Genomic DNA, 26906 nt, shown 5'->3' with positions numbered 1-26906 from the left:
GTAAGTTTTATTTATGCATAAATATATTTATTTTTTATTTGTTTATTTTGAGAAAAATGAAATCAAAGAATTTACAAATAGGTAATTAAGTAAATTAGAAATACTTTTTTAACTTGTTTTAATACTAATATTTTACAAAGAAAATTATTTTATTACATATAAATAATTTCAGCTCAGTTAGTTAGTTTGTTATTGATTTTTTATTACAAAATGTATTGAAAAGTCTAATAAAGGAAGAGTATATATCACTCTACTTGGTCTAAATTGAAAAGAGATTGATAACTCAAATCATTTTAGGGTGAAGAATACGATAACAGTCACTAGGAATATTGTAAAGGAAATTCTTCCAAATTTTTACTGTTGTAAGGTATTTAGAAAGTCTTAGCTTGCTATTTTATTGTAATTCTTTGTATATTTCTGTACTTTAGTGAGGTCCTTCTATTTTATTCATAAATAACTTTTTCGGAACTGTTGCAATAGCCATCATTAATTTGTATGGTGTATCAAACTGCTGTAAATTTTCATTAGTAATCCAAAGATAGAAATGGACTAGTCCGTCATCAATCAACTATTTTATTTGGTGTAAAATTATTTTAGAATATTAAAAAAATGATGCAATTTTAATAATAATTACAGCTTTTTTTATTTGCTCATTTGGATATTTTATATGTTCTATTTATTCCCATGATCTATATTCTTGCCAGTACTTCTTATAGACATATATAATTAAATTTTTACCCTACTGTTTATTTATATCATATCTTTTTTGATATACTAACCTTCCGATGTAATAATTATAAATACCTATTTTTATTTTAAATACAATTAAATCAAAAAATTATTATTGTTTTTGAAAGTTACTTCCAAAGAATAGCATGTATCTAATGGGTATGTGAGTAAAGACTACATATAAAAATATTAGGAAAATGAAGAACTAATAAGTACGATTTTAGTCCTTCCAAGTAAGCAAATTTTTGAATTTTTCACAATAGTTAACCACAACACTTATCCACTCATGAAGAAGGTAAAAAGACTTTTTAAGCTGCTAATAGGTTTAAGACAAGGTAAATTATATTTATTCTTCAACTATGATGTCATTTTTGAATTTCTTTATTTTAGAAAGACACTAACTCATCTTAATATAATCGTTCATTTTTTTAGTGTAAAGTTGTGGTTCATGATAGAAAGGGTGTTTTTCAGAAAATAAGTGCTTTTCTGTAAAATGTTTATAGTAAGGATAAATTTTTGGGTTGTGGACTATGATGATGAAGAAGAAAAGGGCTATTAGGTGTTGCAAAATATTATTTAAGTCAGCATTCCATATATAGAGCAAAATCAAAGCAATCATTAGTTTAGAGAACTTAGGGTACTTTTGATAGAAAATATCATTAAAAGACCAAATAAATAAGAAAACATGGCCGCATAAGCTCTTATATCTATTGAAGTTTATTTTATAATATCTCATAATACTTTTTTGCTACTCATTCATCTTAACTCCATCATAAATATTGTTTGAACTTTCAGCAAAAATACTCTCAAACTTTGACAAATTTCTTAAGCTCACTATAATTTGCATTTCTTATTCTTTTTAATCTTTTACTCCGTCCTTAACAAGTTACTTTACTCTTTATTCAGTATTATCTAAAGGTAGATTTATTTTCTAAAATATTTTTAAAATAGCTAAATAATAGCTTAAAAAATATTAAGAAAAAAAATAAGAATAAATGTCCTACTTTAAAAACAGTGTCTTGATTATGGCCAAGAATATCTGCTATTTAGATAGAAACAGAGGCTAATATTTTTTCAATAAAATTCTCTTTAATCCATCCTTTGTTGATCACAGAAATTACTTCTAGTGTGATTAGACCGTATGAATTACTAAAAGGACTAAATAAAATAAAAAATAAAATAATTTAGTAATATTTAATAATCATTTTAAACATACAAAATAAAGTCTTATTTCCATTTAGGAGAATCAGAGATGTTTTCTTTTGTTTAGAATATAAAAGGACTCGATTTGATTCTTATAAAAACAGTAGAATTAGGAGGAATATATTTAAAGTTAATAACTTCATGTATAGTTAAGTAAACCTTTCCAATAGGTTCAAACACAAAGTCATTTAGATTAATATCTTATTTCTATAAATTAATAATTTTTTAATAAAGAATTTCTCAAATATGATTGATATAAATTTAAGCAATAAATTACTTTTTATGATGCAATTTTGAGTTAAACTAGCCATTTTTGAAGATCAGAAGGTGGAAAATATTTTTCTATATTTCCTCTATTATTTTCATCGTCAAGGAAAGAATTCTAATCTTTCATTTTTAAGAAATCAGATAGGAAATCGTTAATATCTTTGACTTTGTCTTCTTTATCCAGATAGTATTCTTCGAACTTGTCGTTTTATAGGCAAATTTATATTTTTTTTGAGTCATATCCATGAAAAATCTCAATAATATGGCTATTTTTAGGATGGAATTATATATTAGCTTCATAAATGCTAATCAAGCAAGCAAAATGATTATCCTTTATTTTAAAACGAATATTTATTTATTTATTTAAGTTTAATGATAAATTATTGCTTCAATCTTACAAATATTTAATGAAATAACTAAAGTGTATTTTAAACTATTCTTCCATAGAGTACTTTCTTGGTGTCATTCTAGAGACTCACTTACCTTAAGATCATAAAAATGTTTGTGATTATTATTTAGGTAAATTAAGTTTTACACGTATCCACAGTAGTCTTTTTCTTCTTTTATATTGTTAAATTTCTCAATTATGACCATTTAACTAGCTTTATCTAAAGTCCTTATTTCCGATTTGCTTTTATTTTTTTCATCAGACTAATTTCTGTGGCTAATAAGAGTTGCCATAGAACCAGATTTTAGTATAGCAATATCTGGTGGTAAAGATAATTTTTTAGGTTACTAAGCAGTAGATCTGTCCCTTATTCCTGTTCCAAATGATAAATTAAGAGGATCTTACATATAACTATCTGGCAAAGACATTTGTTGGGTAATAGATAGTTTTTTATTTTACTAAGAAGCAGATTTTTCTATAGAAGAAGAGTCTAAGCTTACTTATTGCTAAATTTAACTCTATTAACTTGAATTTTAAATACTTTTTGACAAGTTAAACTCACTTAAGTCTTCATCAATTTGGTCTTTTTCTTCTCTCTCATCGAAGAATTTAGAATTTTAATTTTATTGAGGACTATCCTCACTATTAATACTTTAAATGTCTCCACATACTTCATCTCCATACTCTTCAATAATTTGCTTCATTGAAAATTCAGACATATCATCAAACGATCCTGCATGTTAATTTGGGCTAATCTCAATTTTATTTGTCTACTTTCCGCTTACTTAAAATTAATAAATAGATTTTATTAAAAAAGAATAAAATAATTCTTCTCAAAATAAATAAAAAAAAAGCTTTTACAATCCTTTGTCAAAAATACATATAATAGCTAAAGAATATTTTTTTATATCTGCCCTTAATGTTGCTACGCTATTTCTAAAATTCCATTCAAAATGCGATGAAAAGCAACTCTCCTCTTTTCAGTTCTATTAATTACAGTATACTTTGAAGGGAAGCTTGGTAATTGTATATTCTAATACTTAAGCTTGAGCTAACATATATTAAGTAATAATGGTTGATAATGATAAAATAATAATAACTTTATTGTTGAAACTCAACAAAATCTCAAAATATGATTTATTTACCACTTTATATAATGCATGAAATTCATTATATCTTCTAAAACAGTGAATATCTGGAAAAAATGGAGATTTAACTTCAATTTTATAAGTCTATTTTTAATGATTTGTTTATTGTTGTTTCTAGCTTAATCGATTAATAAATGATCAAATTTTACTTTATACTTGAAAAGTTTACTTTCAGTACCTAAAACAGTAAGAGATATTTACCTAATATCGCCACTAGTAAACTTTTCGAAAGAGAATTCTTTTTCAAAATACTGCATTTAGCTAATACGCTTCAAATTCAATTCAATATATGGTGATGTGCAAGAACTAGAATCTACAGTGGTATCATTTTTTGATCTTGTTAATGCAGAGTCATCAAAAGATACTTTTTTGATTCTTCCTAAAGGAGTCCCATCGACGCTGCTAAAGCTTTTGTGAGACTAATTTTTTTATGAATTCTATGATTTATTTTCTTTACTTTGATCCATATTATCTCTTAGATGTAATAGTATTAATTTATAAATATAAATTATTGGATGATCAGAGGTAATAAATTTTTTAAGAATAAGACAAAAAATACTAAATTAAATCCAATCATAATAATGAAAAAATGCAGAGTTACTAATAAAGATTTATAATTGCTGTAATTTGTAAATAGATTCTTTTTTTAATTTACCCAGCCTAAGATATATCACTCTAATACATACAATTTAATATAATGTTATTAATGCAAATATTGATTAATCATTTTGGCTATCAATATAAAAATTTGCAAGCATGTTGATATTTCTAAAAACTTTGCAAAAATATCAGCCATTTAATTAAAAAATATAAAAATAGTCATTTATTATTATAATAATTATGAAGCATGTTAATTCATATCACTATAAAAGAAACCATAATTACTTTCAATCATTTTCCTCCTAATCCAAAAGAAAGTATAATTAGATATCTTGTGCTTTATATATTATCAGAAAAAATTTCAGAAATATTAGCTAATGTAAATTTTGCATGTTTTTTAATTTATGATCAGAAAAATAAATTTGTTAAAATATTGATTAAATATTATATTTACTTGTTTTTTAATATTTAGTATTCATTAAAATACATAGAAGTATATGAATATACAGTGAGCGAGCCATCATAAACAAAATGAGAGTTCAATTTTTAAATTTACATTTATTTTAAAAAAAGTATTTGTGTTTATAAAAATATATATTTAGGAACTCATATTTATATTTACATATATTTTTTTAGATGATAATAATTTTAAATGAAATTTATAACATAAATTCAGTTTTTTCTTAAAATATTAATATACAAGTATTTGATCATATTGCTAAATTATGTTATTTTAAAAATAAAGCTCATAAAAAACAAAAGTTTTTATCTATAATTTTACTAAAAGTATTTAATATTTCTATTATAACAATTTAACTTATATTGATTAAAAATCAACTTTAAATAATTAAAATTATTATTTAACTTATTATTTAAATAAAATTTTGAAAATGTAAATTATGGCAATTTATTCAAATTTGCAAGCCAGTCATTCTATCAATTTATAAAAATAAATAAGAATATTTAAACCTATATTTTTTATAAATTATTTTCTCACTTAAAAAAAGTATATATTTTTTTATTAATTAATGATTAGATAATAAGTTAGATTGAAATCTATCTTTCCGTGTTCTTTTAATATGAACTTAACTCATAAAAACTAAATTAGATATGCTTATTAGGAGGAAAATCTGTCAAAATTAATTGCTTTTTTTATTTTGAAATGTTAATAATTTATTTTTGTTTGTAATTGCTAAATTAAAAAAAATTCAATTAATACCTTAAATGTTCTAATTATTTACATTAATTAAATGAAAATTTGATGTAACCAAAAAAAATATTAATAAAAAGTGAAAAATTTAATTTTTTTTTATTTTACTCATTGAATTCGAATTTGTACGGTTATTATATTAATACTTTATTATGAAAATTTCTAAAAATATTTAATAAATTACTTTTTTTACCTATTTTGTTTATTGAAAGTGAATATTTAAATACATTTTAACATATACTTAAATTTATAGATTTTTAAAATAAGAATTTTGTTATAGGCAAAATTATTCGATTTGGTGAGTAAAACTCCAGTTTTGATTAAAAGATCTATTTAAATAAATTTTTTATTTATTTAATTACTAACAATTATGGAATAAGTTGAGTTAAACTCTAATTATTTTTACTCAAAATACAATAAGCTCATTGTTAATTGTAATTCTCCACTATTAATGTCATAATATTCTTGTTCAAAAATTAGATAAAAGAAGAAATTTAGTGGAGTTTAATATTTAATATTATAATTTCATATTTTTACATGCTTTAGGTATAACAAATTGAAAATCTATGGATTGTATTGATTGATTTATTTATTTAAAATTTATAATAAAAAAAAATTTATAAAAAATAAATATAAAAATTTTATTTAATACTAAAATTAAAAATATAAAATATACAAAAAAGTATATTTTCTAATAGAGACAAACCAAAATTTTATAAAAACATGACTTATATAGATACAATACCATAAGAATAGTTAGAGCAGTAGTTAATTTACGAATATTTTATTAGTTTAATACCTTGTTATTTTATACTGTTGACTGCTGCTTTAAGATGTTATTAAATTTTAGATCTACCAATAAAGTATAAGTTGTATACTTTTGAAAATGCATTGGAATCTTATAAAATAAAATACAGGGTATCATAATTCATAACAGTAACTTATGTATTATCCTTATTTTTAGGTTTAGCTAGTTCTCCTAGATTATTTTGGACAAGTTAGTTAGGTTTTAACAATTTATTCTATATTTTCGGTATTGTTGCTTGGATTGACTCAATATTTCTTCTTTAGGTAAATCTAAATTTAAGTTAAATTTTTATCAAAATTATTTAGCAATTATTAAAATTGATAGAGAGACATAATTTTTGCAAATCTTTCTATTTTAATACAGAATTTCTATTTATCAAATAAGTTAAATCATAATAATTTTTGAAAATAATTTAAACAAAAGAGCTTTTAATTTTTTTAAAAATTAAAAAACTATTTTAATTTTTTGATTTCAAAAAGAAACGAAATGATTTCTTTAAACTCAACAACAAAAATTGATAAATAAATAATTAAATTGTCCAGAAAAATAAATGTACCAATCAATTTTTAAGTATCTGTTTTTAGACGAAATATTGTATTTATGGCATTTAAATAGTTTTAAATTATTATAAATTATAAAATAACAACAGACCGAATATATCAGAGGATTGAATTAATCATTTTTAGCACTCAGATTATTTTGGATACTTTCTTTTGGGTTAAGCTTAATCCGCTTTTTTAAATATTAAATGGGAGTATTTGACGTTATAATCAATATTACGAGATTAATTTCAACATTTATTTTATTTATATATGGAGTTTTTAAACCATATGATTAACCATACATTGAAATAGATTGCTAAAAGGAAAGCTTTATCCATAAATTCTTTAAGGGCTTGGAAAAAAATGAATTTATAGCTTATGTTATGAAATACAAAATTATTAATCATTAAACATGGAAGGATGTTAATTAGCCATTTATAGATGATGCAATAGAATTGAAACAGCTAAATTAAGGATTTGTGTAAATGGTAAAGGTGTCAGATGAAAATGAATAAACAGCAGAAGACTTTGAGCATAATGAATGTAATAAAATAAATTATTTCAAAAATATTTTTTTTAATTTATGAAAAAAGAGAAAAATAATAAATAAAATTAAAATAGAAATATTCTTCTGATTTATTTTAAAAATAATTGCTGAATCTTTATTTAAAAATCCATCAATTTGCAATATTTTAACTTACTGTTGCTAAAAGCAAATAAAAGCATCCCATCACTTTACATATCTCTTTTAATTTACGAGTAATAAAATTTAACCCTATTTTTAGATTTTTCGTCATTAATTAAATTAATTATATATATTTTTTATTTTTTCCAATTGAAAAATTTAATTAACTCCTGAAGCTAAATCAATAGCAATATAAATTAAATTAGTTTTCATAATAAATTTGTTTATTTTCAGCTCATTAACTCATCTAGAAAAAAACAAAAGAAATTTTAGTCTATTAGACTTTAGTTAAATTTATAAAGATTTGGATGTTTCAAGTACCCATAACAGTTGCTCTTTAACTTGAAATAAAATTTATAATATTTTTAATATAACTATATAAAAATTTTGAGGATTAATCGAGCTTTATTCATCTCAATCTTTTTATCACATATTTACCCTGAAATTACTAGTACTTTAAATACAAAAAAATAAATGAATTTTATTTGCGCACTTTTTAATCTAATATAGTCATCTTATCAGCTAAAAAGTAGTTCTATTTAGATAAAAATAAAGCTGATTAAGTAAATTTGAAAATATCTAAAGACACATAAAAATACAATTTATCTTTATGTACCTTAAATTAGAAATTATATAAAAAGTTTTCATTAATTCTTAGAACTAAAATCAATAATTTAAAAATTAGATTATTATAAATTCAGTAATAGATAATAACTATTATAATTTCCAAATAAATGTCAAATTTTACTAGTTAAAAATTCAATAGTATTTTTTAAAGGGATGTATGTGTATGATTGATTATTTTTTTTCTAACTAATTAAGTTTATTCTTTAAAATAAAGTGGATCGTATTTCGACCATGACAATAAAGAGCTAGAACGCAATGATTGAAAGCAAATTTTTGTATGAAAAGAAAATTGAAGCAATATTTTAATTAGTCAGATAAATGATTCACTTTTCTTTCTATTGTTTATAAAACTCCACTTTTAATGTAACAAAAGCTTTTTGGCTTTCTTTTTTTGAATCCATTAAGCTATTTTTATCACATTAAAACCAAATTTTTAATAATACTGATAATTAATTAACAATAAAAAAAAGCAAAACATCTATTAAAAAGGTATATATTTATATAAAAAGATATATAGTTACAAACACACATACTGCAATAAAACCACTTCAGATTCATGCAAGAGGGCTAGAACTATGCCAATAAAAGGCAGGGTGGAGATATGAATGCTTCAAGAGGTGATTCCTAAAGATAATCACAAATTATTCGTGTTTTTGAGGAGTTGAGATAGTCAATCACTAACGTTAACTAAGTTCGTGATCAAAGAAGAAGCTCTACTGCTTAGAAGCATTTTATGAATGACTCAAATGATCCAGATGGACATAACAATCACAAGCGCCATCATCCAGATATTGAATTAGAAATGGTAACTGATAATTTGCATACTGAATAACCTGCAGTATAGCCTAGAAATGTTGAAGCTCCTAAAAATGATAAAGAAAGAAGATAAATGGAGATCATGAAAAGAGATGAGCATAAAGTTGACTTGGATTCATTAGTTAAAAGATATGGAACAGATTTAAAATTAGGCCATACTTAACAAAGAGCTGAATAACTCAATGTAGAGTTAGGTAAAATTTATTTAATGTAAGATTTTCATATTTATTTTTATTTCATAAAAAAAGGTGATAATAAACTCACTGAAAAGGGTAAAACCTCTCCCATTATTGTTTTCTTAAAAGAGCTTTCAAATCCTTTTGCTATTATGCTTTGGGTTGCTTCTATCTTCTGTTTTATTACATTCTATTATAGCCCTGAAGATCCTTCAAATCTCTATTTGGCTATTGTCTTGATCATTGTTATTTTTATCACTGCCATCATTACATTTATGCAAAACAGAAAGTCTGAAGCACTGATGGACTCATTCAAAAACTTTTTACCCTAAAAATGTATAGTAGTTAGAGAAGGAACTGAGAGATCTATTCATGCAGAAAAGCTAGTTTTAGGTGATATCGTTAAAATCAAAGCTGGTGAAAAAATTCCTGCTGACATTCGTATGATCTAAGTCAATGAAATGAAAGTAGATAACTCAGCCTTAACTGGTGAAAGTGAACCTCAATTACGTACTACTATTTGCAGTCACCCTGAGTCCTTGCTTGAAACTTCAAATGTTGCTTTCTTTGGTACCTTGTGCAAAGAAGGTTAAGGAATAGGAATTGTTATTTAGATTGGAGATAAAACCACCCTTGGTGAAATCGCTGATATGGCTTCTACTGAAAAGAAAACTAAAACTCCTCTCCGTATTGAAATGGACAGATTAGTAATAGTAATGGTAGGTATTGCACTATTCTTGGGTGTTCTTTTCTTCCTTCTTTCTTACCTTTATATTGGATATGATATCCTCACTTGTGTTATATTCGGTATTGGTATTTTAGTAGCTAATGTTCCAGAAGGACTTTTAGGTTGTATCACCGTTTCTTTAGCTATTACAGCATAAGCTCTTCATAAAAAAAATGTTCTAGTTAAAAATTTAGAGTCAGTAGAAACTTTGGGATCAACTTCTTGTATTTGCTCTGACAAAACTGGTAAATTTAATTAATAATTTTAAAATAAAAACTAAGTCATTTACTTTAAATTTTATTGATTGAAACCTGAAATTAATTTAGATTGATTGCTTTTATCTATTTTTATCAATCATTTCGAAATTAGTCTATGATTAAATCCCCAAATAATTGATTTTTATAAGAAGCCAGTTATTTGGTAATAGATTAGTGAAATAATGTTTAGTTAGAGTATAATCTATTCAGTTAAGCATTAAAATTGTTCCACTTTAATAAAGAAGATTCAAAACAAAACAAACATATTTTTAAATCTATTAGTTCTTTTTAATACCTTATTAGTTTTTTAAAAATTTGATATTAATCCTTACTTAAACTAAAATATAAGGAACCTTAACTTAGAATGTTATGACAGTCGAACATATGTGGCTTAGTGGTAATCAGATCAAGGCAAGGAACAAATCATTAGTTCAAAATAAAAGCGAATTAGAATATGATGAAAATGAAACTGCATTTAAAGAGTTGCATTTAAGTGCCATTTTAAGTAGCGAAGCAAAATTTGATGTTAGTTAATTAAAAGATTAAACAGAAGCAGTCAACTACATGAAGTGTCCTGTTAATGGTGACGCAACTGAAACAGGCCTAGTAAGATTCTTTTAATACATAGAAGATATTGATAAGACAAGACAAAAATTCAAAATTCCTGAAAATAGAGAAAGTAATTAAATATTTTATTTTAGTTGAAGTATTTTTTCTTCCATTTAAATTTTATTCATGCAACTCAACTTCTACTAAATTTCAGTTTATACATTTTTAAATTTTAAATATTAAACAGAGGTCATGGCTAGAATGCCTTTCAACTCAACTGAGAAGTACGCCCTGACAATAGTAGAGTTACCCACTAAGGATAGCGATTACTGTGTCTACATCAAAGGTGCTCCAGAAAAAATATGGAAATTCTGCACAAAAGTCTAAAATGGTAGCTAAGAATCTAAAAAATCACCTGATTGGGAAAAGAAATTTGCTTCCGTTAATAAAACCTTTGGTAAAAATGGTGAAAGAGTTCTTGGTTTTGCCAAATGCCACCTTCCCAGAGATTAATATCCTTTAAATAAGTTTGATTTCATCGTTTCAAACCCTAAAAACTTTAACTTCACCTTGGAAGGATATACATTCACTGGTTTGATCTCCTTAATTGACCCACCTAAAACTAGAGTTCCCTTTGCTATTCTCGAATGTAGATCTGCTGGTATTAAGGTTATCATGGTTACTGGTGATTAACCACCAACTGCTGCCTCAATTGCAAAATAAGTAAAGATATTTATAAAAAATAAATAATTATAATTAAAAATCTATTTTAAAAAAGGTAAATATCATTCCAGCTTATGTAGAAACTACCGATGATATTATGGACAGATTAAATTGTACTTGGGAAGAAGCCGTTGAATAATGTGAAGCTATAGTTATCCATGGAGATAAAATAGTTTAATCTATTGAATAAGAAGAAGCTAATGGAATAGAAAAGTTCACAAGTTTAAGAAAATGGGTTAAAAAACCTTATTGTGTATTTGCTAGAACTACTCCCGCATAAAAATTACAAATAGTCCAAGCTTGCTAAAAGGAAGGCTTCACATGTGCAGTTACTGGTGATGGTGTTAATGATTCACCAGCTATTAAGTAAGGTGATATTGGTATTTCTATGAATCTCACAGGAAGTGACGTTACTAAAGATGCTGCTGATATGATTCTTCTTGATGATGACTTTGCTTCCATTGTTTCAGGTGTTGAAGAAGGCAGAAAGATTTTTGATAACTTAAAGAAGACTTTTGTTTATCTTCTATGTTCTAATGTCCCTGAAATTCTTCCCTTCCTTGCTTTTATTATCTTTGGTATCCCTCTTCCTCTTACCAACATCTATATGCTTTGTATTTGTGTTGGTACAGATATTTTCCCTGCCATTGCTCTTGCTTTTGAAGAAGCAGAAATTGATATCATGACAAGAAGACCTAGATCAAAAGCAGACCACATGGTTTCTACCAAATTGATGGTTCACTCTTATGGTCTCATGGGAATACATTCTATGGCTTGTGGTTTTTTAGCCTACTTTATAAGCTTGTAAATTTTAAAAAAAATATTTTTTTTAAATAAAAAGTCACTTGAAATAACAATTTAAAAATATACGAATGACTTTTAAAGTTATTTTTTTAATTTTATCATTTTATCAATAGAAATTATTATGGATTTGAAGTGCTTGAACTATTTGGCATGAGTCTGTATGATGCTTATTATCCTCCTATATAAGAGTTTGGTACAATTTCTGAAGCTCATCCTTACTATGCGAAGTATGGGCACTTCGGACGTAGCTTCAATTCTAATGTGATGCTAGGAAATGCAAAATGTTAAGATGATATAACTTAAATGAAAGCAATCAAAGATTAATCTTGGACTATTGATTGGTTCCAAGTTGATTAAGGAAAGTATGATCTAAGAAAAGCATTTGTTAAATGTGGTAGTGATGGAAATTGGTATTCTTTAGTAGGTAGCTGGTCAGACTGTAACATACATAGTGATCATAATTACTCTGATTTTGTTGGAAACACAGCTTGCTATACAACTGATGCTTTAAAATATGCTTAATCATCCTTTTTTGTATGCATTGTAATATTCTAATGGAGTAATATCTTTGCTTGTAAAAGCAGAAAATCTTCGTTTGCCACTTCAGCAGTTAACTATAAAATATTCTAAGGTATTATCTTTGAAACTTGTCTTGCTATTTTGCTTGTCCTTTGTCCAGGTGTTAATACAGTTTTTGGTGGACGTCCTCTTGATTTCTTCTAATTTGGATGTAGTGGAATACCATTTTCTATTATGATTCTTTGCTGGGAAGAAATAAGAAAATACTTACTTAGATAAAACAGATGGTTCTTAAAATACTCATATTGGTGATAGATTACTTTTAAACAACTTAATTCTCTTTAAAATATTCTTATGAAAAATTACTAAAAAATATTGTATTTTCTTATTTATATATAAAATGTATGAATAAGCTTAAATATTTGTTAAAACCAAGTGAATAATCCTTTTATCTTTAATAAAACTTCAATTTTAATTTTTTTTATTGTTCTTTGCTTGAATTAATTAAATAGATATATAAAAATGATTTGTAAACAATTCAAATATCAATAAAATTTTTTAGCACAACTTGATTTTTATGTAAGATCTGTCTGTATTCAAACTCAAAACCTTTAAAAATATTTTTTTTTGAATAAAAACTTTTGCTCAAATTAGGATTTTGCAAATATAGTAAAATGCAATTCAAAAATCTAGTAATTTAAGATCACTATTTTTTTAAATGGCAGATGTATTTGAATATAATTTAAGTAAAAATAAATAAATTTATAATAAATAGAATTAAATTAATAATATCTTTAATTAATATCAATCTTTATTATTTTTCAATCTAATTTTTAATTTTAATCTATTTTATTAATGAATTTAAAATAACACATTTTAAAATTTTTTTATAAACAAACAAATATTTTTTATGGTATATTTTTTAGTTTTTAAAAAAAGATACTTTAGACTAATTTTGAAAAATATACTTCTAATTTACAAAATAAGATTGATTTTTAGCCTTAAAACAAATTTAAATTTGAACAATAATCTTGATAAATTATTAAAACAAAAATATAGACAATTTCTTATTGCATATAAAGTTACAATAATTTAAAAAAATTTAATTTTTAAAATAAAACTAGACAATCTTGCTAGCTATTTAATTAAAATTTTCAGAAGAAATATTTGCAATTAGTTACTTTTATAATAAAAAAGGTTTTTAAAAATGAATAAAATTTCTTTTTTGCTAATAATTAAGTTTAGTTTATTAATTAAGTATGTATAAGCAATCTATTTTAAAGATAGGTATAAATGTGCTTTTACTATGTGCAAATAAGAGATGTTTGAGTGTTAATAAACATAAAGATGTTAAGAAAAATTCCTTGAATATGAAAGATGTGAGATAAACAGGAATACTTTAAGTGATGAATGTGAGAACTAAAATTAAGTAGAGCTTTTAAATTTATCAAGATGTTTAGTTTAAAATTGCGGATATAAAAATTTACATAAAGTTAAACATTATGAAAATAAATTTTATTAATGTATGCAAAATAATACTTGCTATGAAATATATGATTTATTTACAAATAGAACAAATACACTGATGGAATGCTACAATAAAAAAGTTCTTTATTGTTAGAATACAACTGAAAATAACTCAATTTAGAAACTAAATTGTGTATTTTAAGGGTAATTTTAATGTGATAAAGATATTACTCCGTATAATGAGCTAACTAATGATAATCCTGCAAAATAGTTGTATTTGTTTGAATATGCCTTTACTTCTTTCGATCATACATTTTCTAAAATTATAAAGTCCCCTTTACTTGGTCTTTTAATTTTAATTTATACAATCACGTGCTGATAAAACTATTTCATATAAAAACTTTATATAAAAGCTTAATATTTAATTATTATATTTGTTTTATTTATCTTTAAATTATATTTCAACTAAGATTAAATATTTTCATCTAAGTCTTTTTCTTTTGAAAAGTATCTATCATTTTTTATAAAAAAGCTCCGAGACCGGGAATTGAACCCGGGTCTCCTGCGTGACAGGCAGGAATACTAACCACTATACTATCTCGGATTTCGTATTAATTTATTAATTTTTTTAAATAATTTTTCAAATCTAAATTTTAATTGAGAATATTTGAGTACCAAAAATGTTTTATTAAATCAAACTGTTTATTTTCCAACTTTTTATATTTACTTTTTGAATTACAAAATAACTTTATCTTTTGTTATCGGCCATACTAAGGTGAAAACACCGGATCCCATTCGAACTCCGAAGTTAAGCGCCTTAAGGCTGGGTTAGTACTAAGGTGGGGGACCGCTTGGGAAGTCCCAGTGTCGATAACCTTTTTCATTTTTATATTTATTTTTTATTTGTTTATATTTTTAACTATAAAAATTATAATAGAATTTTTAATTTTATTTCTTCAATATTTAGATTTTATATTTATAATTACACAAAATTAATCATTAATTTTGTTATCGGCCATACTAAGGTGAAAACACCGGATCCCATTCGAACTCCGAAGTTAAGCGCCTTAAGGCTGGGTTAGTACTAAGGTGGGGGACCGCTTGGGAAGTCCCAGTGTCGATAACCTTTTTTATTTTTATATCTATATAGCTTTTGATGTTTTTTTTAAATAAAAATTATTATAGAATTATTAATTTTCTTTCTTCAATATTTAGTTTTTTATTTATCATTAATTTTGTTATCGGCCATACTAAGGTGAAAACACCGGATCCCATTCGAACTCCGAAGTTAAGCGCCTTAAGGCTGGGTTAGTACTAAGGTGGGGGACCGCTTGGGAAGTCCCAGTGTCGATAACCTTTTTCATTTTTATATTTATTTTTTATTTTTTTATATTTTTAACTATAAAAATTATAATAGAATTATTAATTTTATTTCTTCAATATTTAGATTTTATATTTATAATTACACAAAATTAATCATTAATTTTGTTATCGGCCATACTAAGGTGAAAACACCGGATCCCATTCGAACTCCGAAGTTAAGCGCCTTAAGGCTGGGTTAGTACTAAGGTGGGGGACCGCTTGGGAAGTCCCAGTGTCGATAACCTTTTTTTTAATATTCTGAATGATATTAATTATTACTTGATTTAAAATTAACTTAATATTAAAATTCATTCATTTTTATTTTTTAAAAATAAAAAAAATATATAACTAAATTAAAATTATTAATTTTGTTATCGGCCATACTAAGGTGAAAACACCGGATCCCATTCGAACTCCGAAGTTAAGCGCCTTAAGGCTGGGTTAGTACTAAGGTGGGGGACCGCTTGGGAAGTCCCAGTGTCGATAACCTTTTTTATTTTTATATCTTATAGTTTTTGATATTTTTCTTAAAAAATAATTTTATTATAGAATTAATGATTTTCTTTCTTCAATATTTAGTATTTTTATTTATAATTACACAAAATTAATCATTAATTTTGTTATCGGCCATACTAAGGTGAAAACACCGGATCCCATTCGAACTCCGAAGTTAAGCGCCTTAAGGCTGGGTTAGTACTAAGGTGGGGGACCGCTTGGGAAGTCCCAGTGTCGATAACCTTTTTATATTTTTATTCAAAATATAAAATGATAAAAAATTAAAAATTCTTTGAAAATAAATTTTATTTTGAAATAAAATATTAAAATTTTCATAAAATAAACATACGAAAAAAAAAGAATAAAGGAATAGGAAATTAAAAAAATAAAGGGAAAGAGTTTTGGAAAAATAAAAGGATACATAAAATATTTAGATAATTTGATATAGCTAAATTTAATTAATTTAAACATTTTTATAAGTTTTTATATTAAATAATATTTATTTATAAATTATTTTTTGTTAATAAGAAAAAATATTTATTTTATTTTAAAAAATAAAATTAGATTAGCTAATTTATTGAATGGCTAATTAACTAACTAATTAACTAAGTAAGTAACTAAATTGCTTGCACATTTTTCAAACAATTGATTCTTATGTGATAGACTCTTAAGATTATGATTTTAAAGATTTTGATTATTAGGAATTTGTTTTTCTAAATAAATGTAATGACCTGTGCTCTGCATCTGCTTTTTTTGCTTCTTTTCCATCAGATCCATCCATATCACTATAAGCACAGAACTAGAAATCTTCAACTTATTTATATTATTCTTCGACTATTCTATTAACAGCATCAGAAAATTCAGAAGATTATTTTTCTGAGATCATATTTTAAGATGTTTTATTTTAACTACTACTATTATTAGTATTGTTAATGCCAAATTTTCTCACTTTTTTCTTCTTTTTCAATACGCTCTTTTAAAATACAAAATGGACTCTATTTTCGAGTCTATCGCTTTTAAGGGTTGGAGTATAGAATTTAGGTCTTAGAGAATTACTCATAGGAGAACTGGTACTAATTAGACCAGGAATATTAGGTTAACGAGTCCTTATTTTGTTTGAATTAACTTTTTTCATAGCAGGACTTAAACCAATAGGAAATTCTTCCATTTTTGACATAACTATGCCCTCTATTTTACGCTTTTTCCAAAAGACTCCTCCAAAAACCATATAAATTAAACTAAATCCAACTATAGCTAATCCAAACAAGCTAGCTCCTCTAGAGAATGAAAAAGATTAAGCAAGTAAACCTCCTAGGAGAGGACCAATAAACTCTCCGACAGCATAACTAGTATTATATAGAGCACTAGAGATATCACCTATAATTTCTTCGTTTTCTTCAGGATACATTCTTAAGAGTATTTTATATAATTGAGGAAGAGCAGGTATGTAAATTAATATACTTGCTAATCCTATAAATCCATTTGCAATACAAGTTATATACAATTTTTAGGGTAAAAATGTATATTCGTCAGGACCCAAAAAAAAGAAACTGATACCTGTCAAAATTGAACCAAGAAAAAGTAAAAATTCATAATTTTTAGTATATTAAAGCATCTTTGTTCCTATTGGAGATGCTAGCAAATAAACAACTGTTCCAACAGAAAAGACTAAACCAACATATAGATCATCCAACCCATAGGTTTCTTCAAAATATATACCCATAGTGGGGTCAAGGAAAAGTAGACCGCAAGAGGGCAAAAATATTGCAATATAGTTTAAAATAATATCTTTATCTTTAAAAATTTCTAGATAATTGATTTCAAATTCTTCTGGTTCTTCCTAGGTTTGTTCATCTTAATCTTATTCTTAAGAAGATAAAGAAACCTTTAGCTCATTACCTTCCTGATTAAAATCTATTCTAGCTGGAATGTAGTGGTGTAAAACTGGTATCTTTTTTTAAATTTAAATAAAATATGATTGATGATTTAAGCTTATTCTTTTATTAAAATATTACAAATGTTAAATTTTTTTCATTAACTAGAAATGTGTTAAATTTCAGGTGAAAATATCAAAATAGATAATTCATACTTTAAAAAAATTGGATAGATATTATTTAGTTTTGATTTTAATTAAAAACTAAGTAATTGTACTTGAATCTTACAGCTTTATTTTATTTTATTATGATTTTGACATTTTAAAAATATTAAATAAAATTGTTTGATACTTCTATTTTTATTTTTAATATAGAGTTTTTTATTATTGCAAATTTATTTTCTAAATAATTTCTATCAAAATTTTATTTTATAAGTTGTTGAATGAGTAATCAAATCAATCGCTCTCAACTTTTTGATATTCATTCGCTACTACAAGAAGAAATTGCTTGATATAATTATATCTAAAAAAATAAAAATCATACCAGCAAGATTGAAACTGCAGCAAAGAATATAAATGGAGTTACATAACCCCACAATTAAATTAAAACACTGCCTAGTAGAGGGCCAACCATTAAACCAAAACCGCAAACACTTTCCATCCAACCGCACTTCTCTTCAAATGTTGATTTATATAGTAAAGGAATATAAGCATAGGCAGGTGTACTAAATAATGATTAACCCTGTAATTAAATTAAAAAAATCAGTTATGAATTAATTCCTTCTAGTATTATATCAAAAGAAGCTATAACTATGTAAAATAATATTTAAGCTGCTATAAATAAAAATAATGATTTAAAACAAATGCTATACCACTCCCAAAATAATTCTTGATAATAAAGTAACAGTAATGAAAACCCATTTTCTAGTAATGTATTAAACCGTAGCGAATCCTAAAATGCCTATGCCAGTAAGAAGAATTCCTAATAATGTAGCAGGTTTTCTATTTTCACCTTTTGAAAGTTGCTTTCCAATTATGAGAGAGCATATGAAATTACCTACAGGGTGAACACTAAATATGAGACCAATCATAGTTTCATCTATCCCAAAAGTCTTAGCTTTTTAAGGGAAAAAAGGAGCTATAGATGAATTCGCTGCATTCAAAATAAATTGGCCTGCATACAAGGCATAAATAAGACCACTCATGATGAGATAAATCTAATATTTTATAATTTGCTCAAGCTAATATGGCTAGTCTCGTATCTATTTTTTAGTATTTATATTGAATATCTATCTACTTTGAAATAATTTATTTTTTAATGTGATTAAATAGTATTTATTATTTAAAAATTTAATACCTAAATATCTGATATATACTATTAAATTAATTAGGAGTTAGTCAATAGTTTCTTTTAGTTTTAATTTTCTAAAAAAAATTCGCAGAAAAAAGTGAAAACAAATAAATAAATAAACACTCTTAACAATAAATAATGCATTTTCATAAGGAAATAAAGAAATTCTTTTTTTTAATCTGTCATTTTTTAAAACAAAAATAATGTATTTAACTGACTCAATGACTTATCTATTGATAAAATTTAGTTGTAAAAAAGTAGAAAATACATACTAATTATAAATATAATAGATTAAGATTATATTTTACTCAAAACATCTTTTTAAATTTATTAATTTAATTTAACTCAGAAAAATAATTTTATTTTTAAATTGACTTCAGTTCCAATCTATTTCACTAGAATAGTTATAGACTTGATTTTAAGATAAGTTATATGTATTTTCATTAATAATTATATGTAATATCTATTAAATGATCTTTAACCTTAATTTTTAAGTGCTTTTTAAGCAGTCCTTTTTAATAATAAAGTATAAAAGAATTTGTTAAACGAATTAGTATGGCGTTTAGTAAAAATAAATCATTTTTAAAAAATCGCTCCATAAGCACAGATGGAAAGGATATTGAAGAATTTGGATCATTGTTTTAATTTTTATAAAAAGAGGATGTGAATGATAAAATTGCTTTTAAAATGAGTTATTTAGATACTCCATAAAATAGGTCTCTCAATACAAACTAATTGAATCTTTTTGACACATAAAGAAAAAGAAATTCTTTTTCGTTTAATTCATAAATTTAGCAGCAAGGATACCTAACATAAACAAACAAAAATAATACAAAAACACTCTATGATACTTTTTTAAAGTAAAATTCAAGTAATCATCTTGAAAAATTTCCAATTGATGCAAAATCTCCAAAAATAATGTCTGTAAAAGAAAAAAAAGAAGGAGTTGTATAAAGGTTGTTTGAAAGTAAATTTAAATAGATTATTTATAGTTTAGATAAAGACCAATAATTTTAATTTATAACAAGTTGGTAATGAAATGCTGAAACCCTCATATAAAAGAAACTTAAAAAATTTAGATTTAGAAGATAGCAGTTTAGATAATACAAGTAAAATGCCTGTAAACTTGGCTAAATCCAGAAAAATATCTTAAAACAATACAGCGCTTTAATCTCCCATGGATAAAGATATTCCAAGCATTAATAAATTGGTAATGTATAAGTAAATTGAAGGAAAAACTTTCGCATATGAAGTAAAACATGCTAAAATTATTTGTTGATATTCTAACGAATCTATTTATATATTATATTTATTAAAAAATCTAAGAATTATGTCAAGAAACTAGAAAATATTAAAAAAAAAGACTCAGTTGAATATAATAAATTCTCTTAGACTTAGCATTTGTATGATAATTTTATAAACGAAAAGATTGAAAGAACACATCCAATTATAATTGGCCTCTCATCAAACTACAAAATAAATTCCCCAAATACTAAATAAACTTCGGATAGTGACTATAAAAGGCACAAGTAACTAACTATTGAAGTTTACTAAGTGAAAAATTTTTTAAATATTTAATTTATTATAGAATAAAAAAGTCTTAATATTTAGTGAGAACAGCCATAAAATATCTAGAAAATTAAAGAGAGCATGAAAATTTGTCTAATTATGATAAATCTTTTTAGAGGCTGAAATAAAATGCACTTTAAGTGAAATAAAATAGCTAAATAAATGAAAATCCCTCATTCACAAAAGGAGAGTTAGAAATTTTAAAAAGGTACAAGGAAAAAAACTTAAAATAAACTGCTGAAGAATAAAGATAGTAAAAAAAAAGAATTTAGAAAAACTTTAAGAAGTAGAGATCTATGAGTAGCTCAGAAAATCCAAACTCTAATGGTTCAGATTCTGAAAGTGACACCTCTGGTATAAGGTTTTTGGTATGAAAAAAAAATAATTTTTATATTTTAAAAATAGTAAATTCAGAATAGAGGAGGTTTATGGAAAAGTAAAACGATGTTAATAAAAAGATAATGGATGAAATTGTAAACTTGAAAGAAAAAATATCTAAAAAAGCGATTTAAAGAAAATATTTTTCTCAATCAAAGGCATAACACTTAATTAAATATTAACAAATTTTGGATTGGGCTAAAATCCATAACAAGGAAAAATTGCAATCTGTATAAAAATTTGAGAAAAAGCTGGTATAAATCAAGACCAATTCGTCTCCAATAAAAGAAAATGGAGAAAATTCTTTTGAAAATGACTAACAATCATAATTTAAATCATAGGAGATAATGAAAAGAGTGCTGGATTTAGAAAAGAATAAGCAGTCAAACAAAATTAGATCACAAATAGTTAAAGCAAAAAATAAAATTTCATATTTTCTCAATTTTAAGCCTCTTAAGTACATCTAAAAATTAATTGATATTTTTATTTATTTTTTTTAAATATATTTTTAAATTTTAGTAAGCTTAATAATTAATTGACCCCGACAAAAAATGAAGTGAATCAGTTTTACGATATACAAACCTTCACTCCAATAAATTAGCAATAAAGAAGGAGTACTTTTTCAAGAAGCAAAGCTGTTAGTGATGGTTCAGATTAAGAGTAGGATAAAGGTGGATTTTCATATCATATAGATTTTAAGCACAGGACAAATAATCACTCTCCAAAATAATAAAACCAAGTTGATTCAAACACATTTTTAACTCCTTCGAACCGTAAAAAATCTACCAGTCTTTCTAAGCAAGAAGAAAAAAATGCTTTAAAAATTTAAAATAATATTGATTACCAAAAAATATTTATAAATGGTTTAGAGGATGTTATCAACGATATACACAAAGGGAATTATCTTTGATTTATTTCAATTATATATTCTTCTTCACAATTTATATTCTAAAAATATAATTTTATTAAAATATAAACACAATCTTGATATATAAAAAATTAAAGATGCAAATATTTAGTAAAATATTAATACAATATGTATTTCTAATTTATACTCTTAAAGTTTTTAGAAGTATAAACTCTGAAAGTAATTAAATAAATTAAAAAAATTTTATTAATTATCTTTATAAATATAAATCATTGAGTATTAATTTAACTGATTTATGATATGATAAAAAAAAAATATATAAATGCTAATAATTTATTTTAAAATATTTTTTTAACTTGTTACTATTCTTTTGATAATAATTATAACACAAATAAATATTGAAATTATTAATCAAACAAATAAATCATGAAATAATTTTTTTTATTTTATTATGATTCTTTTTCAAAGAATATTACTAATTCTTTAAAACAAAATTTAAATCTAATTTTTGTTATTAATTTATAATCTTTATCTAAACTTATATATTTTACAGTTTAATTTTGAATTATTTAACTAAGGAAAATGAAGTAATAAGAGTACATTACGAATGAATGCTTCAACAATTTTTAATTTTAATTTAAATACTATTTGAAAATATCCAATCATAAAAATGTGTTAGTTTTCTTTTATTAAATTCAAAAACTTTGGCAAGCAAAATAAAAATACAATTATATTTTGGCGGTTTAGAGCAATTTATAGTTTGAAAAATTATAATTAATGTTAGCAGACTGATATCGAGCATAAATGCAAAAAAATATCTTTTTGATATTTTAATTATTTATTATAAATAAATATCAATTAGTGAGCGAGTGAGTGAGTGAGCTTAAGACCGTTCACAATTCGGCAAATTTTAATTTTGAAATATAATTTCAAATATAAATCTGAAGATATTAATAAACAAATAATAATAAATAAGAAAATTAAAATATATATTCTACATTAAGAAGTAAATTTGTAAGCATAGCTAGAAAAATTAGATAATAATATTTGTTCAAGGACTATGTAAAAAAATTTTATGAGCTTTATATCTAGCATCTTTTCCTCATCATATAAAAGGAAGAACTAGATTGATACTGACAAAGATGACTCTAACTTAGCTTCAAGGGTAAATTATCTATATTTCTGAATTAGTATTTTATAAAATATCTACCAACTTTATCTATTTTAACTTATTTGAATATTTGTAATTTAGAGCTAGACCTATTAACAGGAAGAGAATCTCTTAGCAAACTTAAGAAAGAGCAAACTTTTTTTGGATGATTCTGATATGGGATTATAATCTAAAGCATCTCCTCTTGGTATATAATCATTTTAAGAGGATCCTAATATACAAGCTAAATAAGATGCTGAAAAAGTAGTAGGTTTAATGATTTCTTCTAGCAAAAAACTCTCTAAAAGCTAAATTACATAATAGTAAATGGGAGAGATAGCTGAAATAGTTCCAGATTTGAAGTAAAAGTCATTAAAGAAAGATTAATAATCTGTCATTCATTAATCGTTTGCAAATGAGCATGGAAGTGCTCACAATTCATAAATAAAAGATATTCTACTTCGATCAGATACTAAACTTGATGGTTAGGAAATGTAGGGTACTAAAAATAAAGCTGCTAATGTCAGTGAATTTGATCATGATTTATCAAATAATAGAATCTCTTTAAATTCTCACTAGAATACTTTAAAAGGAGATAATTAAAGTTAAAATTGCCATCTAAGAAGCAGTTTTTGTCAAATAGATAGTAAAGTAATAGATAACTCAAATATACCAGGATTAAGCAGTAATATTCGTCGCTAAACTGAGGCTAATTAAAAACTTATGAGCGCATTTACTTTTAATGAGGAAGCTCTTCCTGCTTTAAGTTTAGTCTATAACAGCAATACAAGAATTTCAAACTCAAGCTAACACGATAATGGCAATATCAGCTATCATTAAAATTCAATCAATTAATTTTAAGTAAACAACAATAATGCAGAAGTAGATTTATCCTAACAAAAACCTTCTAGCTTAAATGATAGCTAATCAAGTCACTTATAAATAGCACCAAACCAAAATTAATCTATTACAAGAGGCTCCTCAAATTCAAGAGTGAGAGGTAGCTCAAGTAAAAAAAAGTAAATAGTTTCTGAGAGCCCTTTATCAACAAAAGGCAAAAGAGAAATACCTTCATGCAGCTATGACAAATATCCTATGTTAGAGCAAATAAGGGAAAATATTTCTAGCATAGTCCGCTATTAACCTTTAGTAAAAGAAGACATAGAGGGTGAAAATGAAGGTGCTGCTCCTGTTGTACAAAATTAAGTTGAAATTTTCAATAGTCAAAAAAAGAAAATGGATGAAGAAGGGGAAGAAGAAAAAGAGGAGAAAGTTAATATTTTAACTATGAGCGCAGCTCCTAATTCTAGAGTAAACAACTTTTTCTAGTTAAGCAATTCAAAATAATTTGACTGCATGTCAAATAAGGCTGAACCTCCTACCCAAATGAAGCAAAGATCAAATTCATTTTTTTTCGAGTAAAGCGAAGATAAGAAAAAATTCTTCAATTTAGATGAAATAGGCAGTAAAGGTAGTAATATATCTTCTAAATCTTCAAGCAAACAAAGTGGAGATAAAAAGATGCAGGTTGAAAGTTCTTTTAATGACGTTTTTTAAACTAAGAGCTCAAACAAAAATGTTTTTGATTAGGAAATAGACTAAACAAAAAATAAAGAATTTGCTTCTATGTAAAAAAATCTTGAAGATCAAATCAATGAGACTCAAAATGCAACTTAAGAAGAAACAGATAGCAGATTTCATAGCCAATAAAAGACTAAGTCTAATGAGCAAAGTCCCAACAAGACTCATTTCAACAGTTTCCACAAGGCCGTTGACATGATGATTGATAAATCTGAAATTCCACCTCCTCATTTGAGCAGAAGTGCTCATAAAGTTCCTTCCCCAATCAAAGAAGTTGATGAACTCTCACAAAAAAATCTGAAAAAGTAAAAAAATTTTTATTTTCTTTTAAAAAAGCTAACTTTAATATTTTATTTTGAAGCACACCAAAAAAAAATGAGATGGAAGTCATGGAAAATGTGGAACCAAAAGAAGAAAATGCAAATGATTTTGAAGGTTCTCCAAAGATGAGATAAAAATCAGTAAAATTCAATAACTAAACACCAAATGGATAAGAAAAAGAAGATGAAGAATAGCATAAATTAAATTTGAAGTTGTAGTCTAGAAAACCAACTCCTTACAATCCTTTTAAATCCTAACCAATTAGCTATCTTTCTAGACATAATAAGTTTAAAAATGAAGAAGCATCTAGCTAATCAAGTTCAGATTCTAATAAAGATTCCTCATAGTAACAAAATTAAGAAATCAAACAAGCTGTATCAATTGCAAGCCATACAAGCAATAATGACGCTGAACCAAAAAAAGAAATAAAATTAAAATATCCACCAATTTTTAAGGATTAAGAAAATAGTAAAAGTAAAGAAAAAAAAGTATAACATTTAGCTTCTTCTGAAAGAAATAATGAAGCAAAACCAATCTAAAACCATACAAAGTAATTGAGTGCTTCTCCATTAATTAGAACTCCTATAGCTTTGAACAACTAAAAACATCCAATAAAACAATAACTAGCTTTAAAAAAGAAAGAAAATACTTAAGCTGTTATTAATAATAATTTCTTTAAAATAGAAAACACAAATAGCACTCCTACAGTTTTTCATTCAAATAATAGTGGATCGACAAGTAGTAGCAGCAGTGGTTAAGTTAATAATACAAAGAATCATTTGAATGGTTTTTCTAATAAGCTAAACAATAGTGGAAATAGTAACAAAGGATAAAATACAAAGTAAAAACCTCTAAATGACGAATAGATATCTCTAAATGAGTTTGTCTCTGCACAACGAATTAAAGTGCGTGATGAATCTTCATAACCTACTCCAATAGCTGCTCCTCTCCGTGGGACAATTAATTCTGGCTCATTACCTATTTCATAAATAAAAAATGCTTATAAAACGTGTATTTTCTGTTAACAAGATATTAAACCAAAAGACGAAGTTAAAACATTTACCTGTTGTCACAAAGCTCATAAAGTAAATATAATTTTTAACAATTCAATTATATTTTTAACTCATGTTTTTATTTAAAAAGAGCTGTTTGCCAAAAGAAAGAAACGTGAAATGCTTGAGATGCAACTCAAATGCAATGGTAAATAAATACCGTCCTAAAGAGTGAGTGAGTAATTTTTTTGTTGATAAAATTTTATTTTGATTTATTTTGCTATTACATAAATAAATATTAAACAGGATAAAAATCAAATTTTCTAAATAAACAAATAACTATAATTAACTAATCTGATATAATAAACTAATTAATTAATTAATAAAAAAACAAACAAATAAAATAAATAATTAAATGTTGATAAATATATGTGTTTTAAATTTGTAAATTAATAAGTAGAGTAAGAAATTAAATAAATATGAGAGTAATTTTTTTAGCAAATAATTATCGCATTTACTAAAAATATAATTTATTTTTTTATTATAAACTTTAAATTTACTTACAAATTTTTAAGTGGATATTTTTTTATATTTTCAATTTATGTATTTTTCAATTTTTTATTTAATTAATCAAAAGTCTTCTAATTAATTGATTCAAAATATTTCTGATTTAAATTTGAATGATAGAGTAAGTACTAGTTTTTTTGTTTAATCAAATAAA

General features: G+C 24.6%; 6 protein-coding genes across 6 annotated transcripts; 3 read left to right on the top strand and 3 right to left on the bottom strand. All coding sequences in view use genetic code 6, as the record gives it.

The window, feature by feature from the left end:
* Nucleotides 1-283: 283 nt before the first annotated feature.
* TTHERM_00268200 (PX domain protein) lies at nt 284-4202 on the bottom strand (the record flags this gene model as incomplete). Its single annotated transcript, XM_001015954.2, has 11 exons — nt 284-568; nt 635-804; nt 862-1660; nt 1734-1887; nt 1946-2139; nt 2210-2530; nt 2598-2682; nt 2735-3371; nt 3449-3638; nt 3733-3819; nt 3885-4202. 11 exons carry the CDS (start codon nt 4200-4202, stop codon nt 284-286), a joined length of 3240 nt encoding a protein of 1079 aa, XP_001015954.2.
* Nucleotides 4203-6903: 2701 nt separating this feature from the next.
* Nucleotides 6904-13090, top strand: TTHERM_00268190 (Na,H/K antiporter P-type ATPase alpha subunit family protein; the record flags this gene model as incomplete). The annotated part of the gene is made up of 7 exons (XM_001015953.2): nt 6904-7438; nt 8717-9217; nt 9272-10171; nt 10533-10862; nt 10980-11455; nt 11511-12259; nt 12373-13090. The coding sequence occupies 7 exons, from the start codon at nt 6904-6906 to the stop codon at nt 13088-13090; spliced, it is 4209 nt and encodes a 1402-aa protein (XP_001015953.2).
* Nucleotides 13091-14706: 1616 nt separating this feature from the next.
* TTHERM_000268189 (hypothetical protein) lies at nt 14707-15129 on the bottom strand (the record flags this gene model as incomplete). The annotated part of the gene is made up of 2 exons (XM_012797610.1): nt 14707-14891; nt 14973-15129. 2 exons carry the CDS (start codon nt 15127-15129, stop codon nt 14707-14709), a joined length of 342 nt encoding a protein of 113 aa, XP_012653064.1.
* A 1610-nt stretch (nt 15130-16739) lies between these two features.
* On the bottom strand, nt 16740-19180 carry TTHERM_00268160 (MFS transporter; the record flags this gene model as incomplete). Its single annotated transcript, XM_001015951.1, has 3 exons — nt 16740-18053; nt 18520-18717; nt 18848-19180. The coding sequence occupies 3 exons, from the start codon at nt 19178-19180 to the stop codon at nt 16740-16742; spliced, it is 1845 nt and encodes a 614-aa protein (XP_001015951.1).
* A 990-nt stretch (nt 19181-20170) lies between these two features.
* Nucleotides 20171-22183, top strand: TTHERM_00268150 (hypothetical protein; the record flags this gene model as incomplete). The annotated part of the gene is made up of 5 exons (XM_001015950.2): nt 20171-20578; nt 20653-20855; nt 20915-21249; nt 21301-21730; nt 21793-22183. 5 exons carry the CDS (start codon nt 20171-20173, stop codon nt 22181-22183), a joined length of 1767 nt encoding a protein of 588 aa, XP_001015950.2.
* A 1018-nt stretch (nt 22184-23201) lies between these two features.
* TTHERM_00268140 (hypothetical protein) lies at nt 23202-26420 on the top strand (the record flags this gene model as incomplete). The annotated part of the gene is made up of 4 exons (XM_001015949.3): nt 23202-23306; nt 23394-25177; nt 25234-26278; nt 26337-26420. 4 exons carry the CDS (start codon nt 23202-23204, stop codon nt 26418-26420), a joined length of 3018 nt encoding a protein of 1005 aa, XP_001015949.2.
* Nucleotides 26421-26906: the final 486 nt, after the last annotated feature.

This window comes from Tetrahymena thermophila (assembly GCF_000189635.1).
Source record: "Tetrahymena thermophila SB210 genomic scaffold scf_8254649, whole genome shotgun sequence".
Classification (NCBI taxonomy): domain Eukaryota; phylum Ciliophora; class Oligohymenophorea; order Hymenostomatida; family Tetrahymenidae; genus Tetrahymena; species Tetrahymena thermophila.
Note: the sequence above shows the minus strand (reverse complement) of the source record. Positions and strands in the feature narration are given on the sequence as shown.